Source organism: Copadichromis virginalis, linkage group LG9, assembly GCF_057382275.1.
Source record: "Copadichromis virginalis isolate Kocher_CV1m ecotype Utaka linkage group LG9, C_Virginalis_male_GT1.1, whole genome shotgun sequence".
Lineage (NCBI taxonomy): Eukaryota > Metazoa > Chordata > Actinopteri > Cichliformes > Cichlidae > Copadichromis > Copadichromis virginalis.
The window spans coordinates 24,979,668-24,991,848 of NC_140626.1; the positions used below are offsets into that span (position 1 = coordinate 24,979,668).

Genomic DNA, 12,181 nt, shown 5'->3' on the forward strand with positions numbered 1-12,181 from the left:
CTTACTTTCTTTATTCACTTTGTATGTTATTGCAATAATACTTATTTTCTTTTTACAAAAATAACAGGGATTGAAACTTTATTGGTAATTTTCCAAGTAAAAAAATTATCCTCATTCAAAAGTCATGTAAGAACCTCATTGGCTCACGGAATTCTGATGTCACAGGCTTCTAAAGCATTGATCCTTTGAAGCTTTGATCCTCATGAATTCTTAAGTAGGGGTGAGGATGTAGAACTTTCAGTCCGTTATTTGCAGCACTTGTGTTAGCAGCATTCAAACGTTCACCAGTAAAACATTTTCAAACATTTGGATCCTTTCCGTACTCATGGTATACAGACTCCAACATGTCTCAGAAACAGCAAGAAAGACAAGAAGTTGACCCCAGCTCTATTCCATGGTATGAGTCCCTAGACCCTTATATCAGCTCTCTTCCTTGGGATGAACAGGTAGAGTTAGAGGAAAAGCGACTGGAAGAAATGGAGAAAGAAAATCTCATGAACAGAGAAAAGATTAAGATCCTGATGGAAGAAAATGAGAGAAAGAGCACTGAATTAGAAGAATTATCCTACCAGCTTGAAGAAAAACAGGGTATTATTGAGGAGAAACAATGGGCTCTCCAAGACGAGAAGAATCAGGAGCTCCAAGAAAAGCTTGATGGAGCTCTGGAAAAAATTAAAGACCTGCTCCAAAATGAGACAAAACAGAGCATTAAAGGGGATAAAATGCTCAAGAAGAATCAGGAGCTCCAAGAGAAGCTTGACGAAGCTCTGGAAAAAAATAAAGATCTGCTCCAAAAGGAGAAAAAAGAGAGCATAAAACAGGAAAACATGCTCAAGAAGAATCAGGAGCTCCAAGAGAAGCTTGACGAAGCTCTGGAAAAACTGAAAGAAATCCACCAAGAAGAGAAACAACAGTCCACACAGCAGAGAGACATGCAGCGCAAACTCCAAGCCATGGAGGAAAAATACAAAGCTCTGCATGTGAAACATGATAAAACTCTGCACAAAAATCAACAGTTGCTTCAAAACAAGAAGCAAATGGAAATTAAACTGAAACAAATGGACTCCAATGTTGACGAGATGGAGGAAAAACACAGATTGCTCCAAATCAGGCTCGAGAAAACAGTGCACAGAAATAAAGAGTTCATTCAAGAGAGAGAGCAACAAGAAATGCTCGAGAAAGAAACGGACTCCAAGCTTGAAGTCTTGGAGGAAGAACTGAAAATGCTGCAAATGACTCTTGAGGAAGCACTGCTCAAAAATAAAGAGATGCTTCATGAGAAAGACCAACAGCAAATACATCAGGAAGAAATGTATTGCAAGCTGAGGAACATCGAGAAACAAAATGAAGGCTTGCAAGTTATGTTTGATGAAGCTCTGGAAAGAAATAAAGAGTTGGTTCACGAGAAAGACCAACAGAAAATACAAAAGGAAGAAATGGATTGCAAGATGAAGAACATCAAGACACAGAATGAAGGCTTGCAAGTTATGTTTGATGAAGCTCTGGAAAGAAATAAAGAGTTGGTTCACGAGAAAGACCAACAGAAAATACAAAAGGAAGAAATGTATTGCAAGATGAAGAACATCAAGACACAAAATGAAGGCTTGCAAGTTATGCTTGATGAAGCTCTGGAGAGAAATAAGGAGATCCTCCAAGACAAAAAACAAGAGCCCGTAGAGCAGAGCGACCTGCAGAGCAAACTCCAAGCCATGGAGGAAAAATACAAAGCTCTGCAGGTGAAACATGACAAAACTCTGCACAAAAATCAACAGTTGCTTCAAAACAAGAAGCAAATGGAAATTAAACTGAAACAAATGGGCTCCAATGTTGACGAGATGGAGGAAAAACACAGATTGCTCCAAATCAGGCTCGATAAAAAAGTGCACGGAAATAACCAGCTGCTTCAAGAAAAAGACCAACAGAAAATACAACTGGAAGAAGAAAAACTTATTCTTCAGAGGAAAAATGAAGAACTCCAAGAACTGTATAATGAAACAAAGTACAAAACAACTGTACTGGAAGGAGAAAAGAAAAAACTGGCAAATCAATGCTCAGCGATGCAGAGTAGCATCAATGCAATGCTGAGAAAAAATACAGAACTTGAAGAACTTTCTAAGACCTTGAAGCACAAAAACACTGAAATCCAGGCACAAAAGCAAGAACAACAGAAAACACATAAAGACCTGCAGTGTAGACTTCAAGATATCCAGAAGAGAAACCAGCAGCTGGAAGACATGCACACAGATGTGCACAAGGCAAAGCAAATAGAGGAGGCAACAGTTAAAGAACTGAAAGACCATCTTAAAGAAAAACAAGAACAATTAGAAGACATGGTGAAAAGATGCAACAAACTTGAGAAAGAAAACACAGAAACAATGGATGAGCTGAAAACCCTCATCATTGAGAAAAAAGTGCTGGTGGAAGAATATCTAAAAAAGAAGAGAAAACGTTTCCACTGGTTCTGGAGGAGGGACACTGCTGCTTCTCACCTGATGTAAGCTCGTCTTCCTCCACCTCTATTCCATCTTCATTTTCCCCCTTCCCCTCCCTCCTTTTTCTTTTTTCACCCTCACCCCCCGACCAGTCCCGGCAGTTGACTGCCCCCTCCTGAGCCTGGTTCTGCCATAGGTTTCTCCTTTAGGTTTCTTTCACTTTAAAAGGAGTTTTTCCTATCCACTGTCGCCTGGTGCTTGCTCAGAGGGGATAGTTAGGGTTTTCTCTCCTCTCTCTTTCCTTCTTTCTATCCCCCCTTTTCCCCCTTCTACCTTTTCCTTTACCCAATAAACACAATTGGCCACATTTTACATGTGTTTGAAAAATGTCTTCATTCAACAATAATTCATCTTAGGTATAAAAACAAGAAATGGGTAATAGCAGCATGTGTGTTTGTGTGTGTGCATAATATACATACTTGTATACCAGAAGGAATTAATACTAGATGGGTAGAGACAGGTTTTAAAGACTAGAAATGAAAACATGTGAGTCCTGTCTTTAAATAAAAATATGGAATTCCCTATATTCCTATCTATTCCAAACAACGGTAGTAAGTAACAAAGTTTCAAATTTGTCTTTCCCTTTGACTCTTAATTTATTAACCATGAACAAGAGGTCAGAGGTCAAATGTGGCACGATACCTTAAATCTTTCTATGATACTTTCTGTATTTGGACCAGAGATGGGCAACACCGCATAGTCTGATTACTTTTTTCAAGTAACGAGTAAAGTAAGGGATTACTATTGCAAAAAAGGTACAGTAATTAGATTACTGTTACTTTCCCGTAAGCAGGCTACATTACTGCGTAACTAATCCTCGTCATTTTCTTCGCGAGAGTGTCTCATGACAATGACGTACGAGCATGCGACGTCCGTGGCAGCAACAGACGTGTGTAGATCAACAAAGGATAATATGGAGTGCAGGAGAGAGTACGACCATGCAGGGTTTAAAGCTTGGAAGTACTGACATTACTTTGACTTTGATTCTGTAAAAAGTGAGAAAAACATTGAAAACATACGGTAGTGAAGTCGGGTTTTTGTGATTAAGTTCTTAGCTCCCTGTTTCAGTTTTGTTGTCGTCCTCCCCGGTGTTCCCCTGACACTCTTGGTATTTGATGCATGAAGGCTTCCTCGGCTCAGCTCCCGTCTCCACACCCTGCTGTCACTTTTTTAAATACTTCCATCACACCAACAGGCACTTTAGAACAGGCTCAAACCGGAGAGGTGATTAATCGACCACAGCGCTGCACACCCCTGGCAACTTTGGGGGGTAAAGCCACTGGTTTGTGGTGGTTGCCAGGTGAAATCAGGGTCTGCTGCACCAAAAACATAATTGTGATTGCTTTGGTTGCAATCAGATTGCCATAGTCATCTGCAGTTTGCATGTAGGATGCCAACTACTCACCAAGCGGTGGGAAAAGTTTGGTTTGGTTTAGTTTGGCGTTCATCTTTACTTTTCCGTCCTTTCTAAAAACACTGACATATAGGTCTGGTCTACCTAGACTGGCAGCATGCTCGAGGTGTCCCAGGCTCGTCTGTTTGGTGACGCGGTAGATGAGCTCGCCCGGCTTGCTGTCCTGGTTGCTGGCTGACAGCTGCAGCGTGGTCAGCTTCTGAAAAATTACATTTTCTTATGTTGCAAGTCTCAAATCTTGATTGCCTAGATCCATTTAGTGTTTTATCATATGTGCTTTAAGCGGTAAATCTCAGGTAAAATGAACTGTTCTATCTGCCAGGAAGGACTCAAACACAGACCCAAGATAAACAAAGACTGGATACAGTCTCTATATTATCTGCATGTCGTTTGAAATCTACAAGACATGCTGACTCCATATCTGTGTAGGTTCCTAGTCAATCAGGTCATGGTCGTCTTAAGAGAGGCAGCTGGACTCCTTTAAAACATTTCACTTCTCATCCAAGAGGTTTGTTCAGCTTGAAAAACAAAAAGGTGGAGAGTCCCAGCTATTTAAACCCTAGTGGAGGTTGTTCTCTATGGACGTGGTAGCTGACCTACCTACTATTAATCATGAGCTAAGGTTTGAAAAACCGCATGTGTCATTACCAACAGGGGTTCCAAGTAAAACCACTGGCATCATGGGAGAGTGTCTGCATCTAAATTTCACTCTTTCATGGATGCCAGCATATGCTTGTCAAATAAAGCCTGATTTTAGTTTAGTTTTCCTTCTATAAACAGAGATATTTCTAAACTGGAAATGTTCAAACTTTCAAACTGGCGCAGAAAAAAATTCAAAGGGTATTAAGTGTCTGATGGTTCAAATTTCCTGGAAGGACGATCATTACAGTATACTGTAAAATGAAACAGTGCATGTACATATTATACTAGAGACTACATAACCACCGCACCAGAGGTGTAAGCACATTTTGCAAGGCACTCATTATACATTAAGACAGTTTTATAAACCTTCGTATATGTGAGATAAGGAAACCAATGAACAGCCTCAAACATAAACGAACAGATGGAGATACAGACTGTATTTGCAGATTACAGCTCCACCACAAATCAAACTTCCATATTAAAGCGAGACTGCTCAGCAAGGAAAAACAGTCAAGTAAGTAAGACTGAATGAAGACAGATTAAAAATTAATTGCATCTGCTCACACATTACTCAGCTGTAGGGTTTTCTGAGTACTCAGATGTAACACTGAGGAGGAAAACCCAAAGAAATGGCAAACAGAAGTTCATTCTAATAAATTGGAAATGTGGGTCACGTCCGTCAAATGGAGAAAGAAACTTGTCACAGTGAAGACAAAAAAAAACAATGTATAAAAGTAAAAACATTTTAATTCAATCATTAATAAAACAGATAAAAATAGTAAGAACATTCTGCGTAATAAACATCTTCAGGTATGCTGGGTTGTCCTTCTTGTCACCTCACGTGAGCAGACAATGCAAACCAGCCTTCTCGAGCTCTCTCCTTGTCCATCTATTGACAATGAAGAAAGTCTTTTTTTCAAATCCAAGCAACGACATGTAAATAATGCACATTGTGTGTGTGTGTGTGTGTGTGTGTGTGTGTGTGTGTGTGTGTGTGTGTGTGTGTGTATACCTGTGTTTTGCCATCCCTGGTTTCTCTTTCAAAACTGTGAGAAGATGCATCAGAGCCAGCAAACCTGCAGCAAAGATAATTAATCATCTACATCATGTGATCTTCAGTCAGTTCTTCTTCCTGACATCATCACTTTGTGTCTGTTTAAGGTGCTGGAAAAGAAATGGTAAAAAGAACCTTGCTGTTATTTGTCATAACATCCCTCCCTGAGCCGATCTGATACTCACCTCCTCTCACCCTCACCGCCACCACTGTGTGACCGGAGCTCTCGCTCGGGCAGCAGCTCTGATGCCTCCAGGCGTTTCGCTGCAAAAGATGAGGCGTAATGATTTTAAACTGTCATGTGTGCTCCAAACAGACAGCGACATGTTGCTTTTACCCACTGGATTCTGGATTCGGGCTGAAGGCAGAAGCTGGGATCGGGGAGATAGAGGGAGAGACTCTGGCTGAAACACTTTGCTTCTGTTGCTCGATTATTTCCAGCAGTCGACCTCGGGCTGCAGCGCTCTGCCTGTTCAGCTCCAGGAGGCGTTGCTCCACGCTGTTTTCACTGAAAGTGTTGGGTGATGTTGCCTAAGCAAAAAAAACAAAAAAACAACAAAGAACGAGACACACACCGCATGTGAATCATTACTAAATCTGAATGAGGAGGCCACCTAAAGGCTCTGCGCAGTTCATTCCTCGACGCACCTGTCCCATCACGCTATGAAGGGAGGGTCAGAAAGTTAGGCGGAGTCAGGGGAGCCACTACTCCACCTCTAAAAGGTGAGCTGCTCTCAGAGAGCTTCAAACAACCCCTTAAATCTCACCTGTTGAGTCAGCTGTTGTTCTTCAGGAGTCCACACATGCTGGCTCCGCCTCTCTTTACAGCTGGACCCGGACATCCTGCTCTCTGCAGCGCTCTGAGGTGTTACTCTCCCGGTGCTGCTGCAGCTCGACCCTCTTCTCTCATTGCCACTGTCGAGCGATTCTCTGACCCCTGACCCGAGGCCCTTTGCCTGGCTGAGTTGAGCCCTGATAAGATCGGTCTCTTTGCTCAGCTGAGCAATCTCAGCTAGCACTGTGCCCGGAGACCTCTGTGAGCGAAGAGGGTCAGAGGTCAGCGATAGCGAGGAAGCAGAGGGAAGCTGAACTAGGGGCAGACTGCTGAGACTAGAGTCTGAGCTGTGAGCGCGGAGGTCCCCATAGGAGAGCAGGAGATCCGCAGCAGGAAGCTGCTGGTGCGGTGGCGCAGGACAAGTTGCTGTGGAAGAACGAGAAACAAAAATTAGCTGCCTCAAGGTGAATCATTTCTGTGCTGAATATTTGAAATCAGATAATAATTTTGGAAGTGAGAAAGTTACCAGGAACATGCTGAAAGTGGTCCCGCTGTTGAGGTGGTGAGAGGAGGACGGCAGAAGAAACAGGTACTCGCTCAGCACCCGTCGCAGACTGACAGCCTGTATACCAACAGTTCACCAAAATATAAACCATTTTCACCATTTACCAAATTCCTCTGGACAGAATATACACAGACAGACTGCACAAACCTGCAACTTTAACCTCAGAGTGTGGGGTTTGGCCACTGTGTTCACTCAGCAGTCCGAGCCCTCCCATCGCCAACACCACTGTGTCCAACTTCCGCTCCAGCTCTGCTGTCCGCTGCTGTAACCCTGCCTGAGAGGCACATCGTCACCAACTCATGATTTATCAGCATAGATGGAGTAACAATAACCTAAGCCCAGTCCCACCTGCAGGGTTGTAGCCTCCTCTCTCAGAGTCATGGTTTCAGCAGTGAGAGCATCAATGAGCCTCTGCTGCTCTTTCAGCTCCTCCTCCAGTTTTCTCCTCTCCTGTGCCGCCTCCTGAGCTTCATCTTCCCTCTAACACATTACAGGCAGACAGTGATTTAAACACATATAGCAGACTGCAAATATTTGCATCAAAGCAAACCTGCCCTACAATTTAAAAACTAATTCTATTTATTAATGTGAAGTAGGGCTGCTCGATTATGGCAAAAATGATAATCACGATTATTTTCACTGAAATTGAGATCACGATTATTTGACGATATTTATTTAACCCTTTAAGACCTACTATAGAACCAAGTCCACCAGAGCTTATATTATCTTTTTTTTTTTTACATGCTGTAGTGCCATTTGTGGGAGCATTTCAAGTTGCTATACATCAATACAACTGTTATAGCCCATATTTTAATAATATGTATGCATTAAGTCCATAGTAATTACATAAATTGCAAAAAAGTGCAATAAACTACAAAAAAAATTGAAAATCGTTTTTGTTTTGTTTACATATATTTCTACTTGGAGAAATTTAAGAGGTTTATCCCTCAAAACTTTAAATACAATAAAGTTGCAAAAAAATAGTTTCCCACCACAGGAAATTTATTTTGAGTGTCTTCATAGTTTTATTTTGGAGATACAGCAATTTTTATATACTGCAGGAAAAACAAAAAACAATCCTATGATGCAAATTTGCAAAGAAAACAGCATGTGCATCATTTTACTGTGGGAAATGTTACGAACAGCTGATAGTAACGGCAAAGCGTGTTTCTGGAATATTATGTTTTTGTTCCTGCAAGCGCTTTTTATGCAGTTTTTGCAAAGCTATATGTGGAACGAAACCGTGACTGAGGACAAGCTGATGGCATCAGATGTAAGTACAACTCCTCCGGTTTCATATGCAAAACAAATTATTGCGCTAGCTTACACGGTTCAGATTCTACAGGGATTTAAAAATAGTTACGCAAAACGGAGCGTGCTGCTCTGACCGGCTTTAAAGGGTTAACAATAACTTTAAAAAAATTATATAAAATAGTGTGCAACACCACTGAAGTTTTTTTTTTTTTTTTAAACTCTCTTTTCAACCAACGGCAGTCACTCTCCTCTCCAAATAACTTCTGCTTAGCTTTCCGAGCTTCCCTCGGGTCCTCTTAATCAGCGGTCTCCACCCTTTTTTGCGCCACGGACTGGTTTATGCCCGACAATATTTTCACAGACGGCCTTTAAGGTGTCGCGGATAAATGAGGGAGGGGCAAATAATCGGCTCAGTCATTTTTAATGATCGTTGAAAGCCCAGATCGTAATCGTGATTAAAATTCGATTAATTGAGCAGCCCTAATGTGAAGACCCCTGAAAAAGATAAGAACTGTGCTTCAGCATATTTACATGAGACTTTCAGCATTAGTGATGCTAAATCAGTAATAGTAACAAACATTTTACAGATCAAGCATTTCTAAAATGTGGTTTTGCTGCTATCTAAAGATTTCAAACTAGGAATTCGTGTCTCCTTGCATCCCCATCGATGACATGACTTTTTAAATAAAACCAACATTTAATAAGAAATGAATGTATCCTATAAACTAAAAGATGCAGTGATAATGGTACCACGATCTTATTTTTTGTTTATGTGAGTAAAGCCTGCATGGATTATCTTTAGTTTGAATAATAATCTCCACAAGCTTGTGTGACAAAACCTTTTTTGATATCTGGCAGTACCTTTTTAAGGAGGTGCACCAAACGTCCCAGTGTAGAGACCAAGGCCACAGAAAATCCAGTAAGGCTTTGTGTTCTGTGCTTTTTGGGACTCTGTGCAGATGTTGGTGCTGTATCAGGGCTCAGTGCGTCCAAATCCGACTCCACCTGACCCAACATGGCCTGCAGCAGGCCCAGACTGGACTGATCCCCGCTGAGAGAGGCAACAGAGGAGCCGTCCAGCTCTGAACCCTGGGAAACACACTTCCTGCCTCTGCTGGTGTGATTACCGATCCAGTCTGTTCAGCATATAAAAGAAGAACAACAGACATGATCTCATCTCCAAACAGAGTATTTCATTTTGGAGAAAATCCATCCCTTGCAGATATTACCTGACTTGCTCTGAGGCGGTTCAGAATTAAGAACCTGAGAAACCAGGACTGATGTTTCCTCTCTGGCGTCCTCCGACTGACTCTGTCTGGACCGAACACGCTGAACAGCCACGGTGGCATTGAGAGCTGAAATGACATTAGATAAGTGTTTATTTTCACGTCTAATGCCAGATTGTAATAAATGATTTCTTGATCACTACTTAAAATAAATATAACACACTTCTAATGGCACTAAGACCTTCTGATTATCTGTTTATCTTACCTCTCTGAGCTGGTGCCCTGTCTGATGTACAGGGTGTCACGGGACTATTATCCTTGTCTCCACGGTGACAGCTGTGATGATGACCTTTGTGTTGCTGTGACACTCTAGCCCGAGGCTGCGCCTTCATTTTTTGTACATTGACCCTGCAAAAAAGCGTTATGAGCAATCTAATAGTGACAGCAGCATCTCTGTCACTGTTGTAGTGTATAACAGTTAGCAGGGATTAGCACCTTCGGATTACATGATACTCTGAACTGGTTGAAGGACGGGCATCGTCTCTGTGGTCGTCCTCTGAAGCTTCCAGTTCATTAAGAGCCTGAAATAAATCATTGTAATTGTGTAAAATGCAAATAAAAACTCAAAACGGTGTATAGTATTTAAAAATACACTTTTTTTAATCAGTGTAAGCATTGGATATGTTACCTCTGGAGTGTTTTCTGTTAAATATAGGGTTTAGATCATTAAAAGAAATAAAATAAACTAATAAGCATAGTTGTTGTTCTTTAGATTATACATTGCACATGCTGTATTATGAAGCTACTAATGACAGTCTCAATAACACACACACACCTCTTGATCCATCATTGACTGGCTGAGGAGAGACAGATGAGTTGGACGATCTGGTCTTTGAAGAACAGGCAGTTCTGAGTCAGAGTCACAGTTTGGAGCCACAGTCACTCTGGGGTGTCCTGAGGAAAAACATTTAGACATAAAGCAATACTTATGCAACCATCAGAGAGAATTTGTAGCTCTTCAAAATGAAAATACTGGGACAAACACCCAATGTTCAACAATCGGGTATCTCAATGACATAAAGCAATGGACAAGAAGTTATTCTATCTAGTCACTGCATCTGTTTATCTGCACACAAAACAAGTTGCCAGATACCGGTGTGCCTGCGTGGAGCATCTCCAAACAGGTCTTTGACCACAGCCAGGGCTTTGTCAGAACGGGCCAACACATCCTGCAGCAGCAGCTGATCAGAGAAAACCTGCAGCAACGCCACACAACTGAGTTTAACTCAACACTGTAAGAGCCACTAAAAAGATACAGATACACGTGCAATGCTGAAACTGAAAAATCAGGAACAGAGCAAATATATATATTCTCACAGCACTGTACTTACCTCCCTGATGATGCTGAGACTGGCCTGGTCCAGGGGTGCAGGGCTCCCTGCGTGCCTGAGACGTCGTTTCAGGGCTTTCTCTTTCAGCTCCCACTGAGCTGCTGCTTTGTTGTGAGACTTGTGGAGCTCATGCCGATGACTCTGAACCAGAAGAACAATCAGACAATCTTGAGACCAAGGTACAGTAAATAACACTTAAAAAAATAAAAAGTGCAAATGTTCTTGCACCTTACCAGCTCCGCAGGTGTCAGCTTGTGCACAGAGAGGTCGTTGACAGTGCTCTGAAACCAAAACGCTGAGAAGTTAGACAGGCTAAATAAAGGAACTTATAAAAGGTTAGCTTGAATGTTTGTTTTTTTACACCATGAACATGTTTCTTTAGTTTAGCAAGAAATTAGATTCCTTGATGATCTGAGTAACCTCTAGAAAACAAATAATCTCTCCTCATACCTTTCTATTTCAGATTATGGTAGAGAAGATTCACAGCAAGCAAGAGTAGACTGTCTTCTAATTGCACAGAAATATGTACAAGTACAAGACTGCCTGCTTAGTTGTGACTGGCCTTCATATGTCTCTAGTATTTGTTCAGCTGTCAATACTCACCACCCACTCTCTTCTTTGAGCTGCTGCCTTCTTGGGGCGAACAGGCCTTTTTCCTTTGGCGTGCTGCTGTGGACGCCCCACTCTCACAAACGACATCTGCTCACAAACAATACGACAAGGAGACTTCGTTAAGGCTGCACACGTTTCATTTACCAAAAGTGTTTAGTATGTAACAACAAGCTAGCTGTTAACTCTCATTCCCATGGCGAAGCTTCTGTAACTTTCACTAAACTAGGATGTACGGCTGAGCTATCTTAGGCTAAAAGGCAAGTTAAAACTGAAAAAACATACTTTTTACAACGTGGAGCTCCGGTTAATAAAGAGAAACGCCCACCAAGCTGTCTTTAGACGCCGTTTTAAAGGCTGGTGACAAATAATAGCATCAAAACCACCTCTTCAGTTTGTGAGACATTTTTCAACAGTTGCGCGCCACTTCCTGTGCCGTTTCCACGGATACCGCTTCAAACAGTGGAGCATCACGGGAAATGAAGTGCTGCTGGGAAAGGTGGCGAATCCTTTTCATTAGGCGGCAAAAAATGCCCCCTGTCGGTGATTTAGGGTCAATGTGAGATACTTTATTTTTATTACTGGTTAGTTTATATCTGAGGTTTTTATTTTGAGTGATAAAATTGCTTTTACATCGTAAATCCCTGAGACTAATTTCCACCCATTTACCCTGTTTGCACTCTCTTCTTCACCTCTCGTGTGTTCTCTCTGTTGCTTTGGATGGCTGATCGTAAGTATTTAAACTCATCCACCTTCACT

At 41.7% G+C, this 12,181-nt stretch overlaps 2 protein-coding genes across 2 annotated transcripts; one reads left to right on the plus strand and one right to left on the minus strand.

Annotated features, from left to right (window-relative positions):
* The first annotated feature begins 234 nt into the window (after positions 1 to 234).
* Positions 235 to 2,804, plus strand: LOC146701948 (uncharacterized). The gene has a single exon (XM_085468383.1). It carries the CDS (start codon positions 345 to 347, stop codon positions 2,496 to 2,498), a length of 2,154 nt encoding a protein of 717 aa, XP_085324509.1. The 5' UTR covers positions 235 to 344; the 3' UTR covers positions 2,499 to 2,804.
* Positions 2,805 to 5,277: 2,473 nt separating this feature from the next.
* Positions 5,278 to 11,883, minus strand: spice1 (spindle and centriole associated protein 1). The gene is made up of 18 exons (XM_085468385.1): positions 11,708 to 11,883; positions 11,417 to 11,512; positions 11,047 to 11,094; positions 10,814 to 10,954; positions 10,576 to 10,678; positions 10,258 to 10,376; positions 9,918 to 10,003; positions 9,688 to 9,830; positions 9,426 to 9,551; positions 9,058 to 9,332; positions 7,291 to 7,422; positions 7,090 to 7,216; positions 6,904 to 6,999; positions 6,370 to 6,803; positions 5,944 to 6,133; positions 5,788 to 5,866; positions 5,561 to 5,624; positions 5,278 to 5,437 (listed from the first exon to the last, which is right to left on the minus strand). Exons 2-18 carry the CDS (start codon positions 11,510 to 11,512, stop codon positions 5,381 to 5,383), a joined length of 2,316 nt encoding a protein of 771 aa, XP_085324511.1. The 5' UTR covers positions 11,708 to 11,883; the 3' UTR covers positions 5,278 to 5,380.
* Between the last annotated feature and the right edge of the window lie 298 nt (positions 11,884 to 12,181).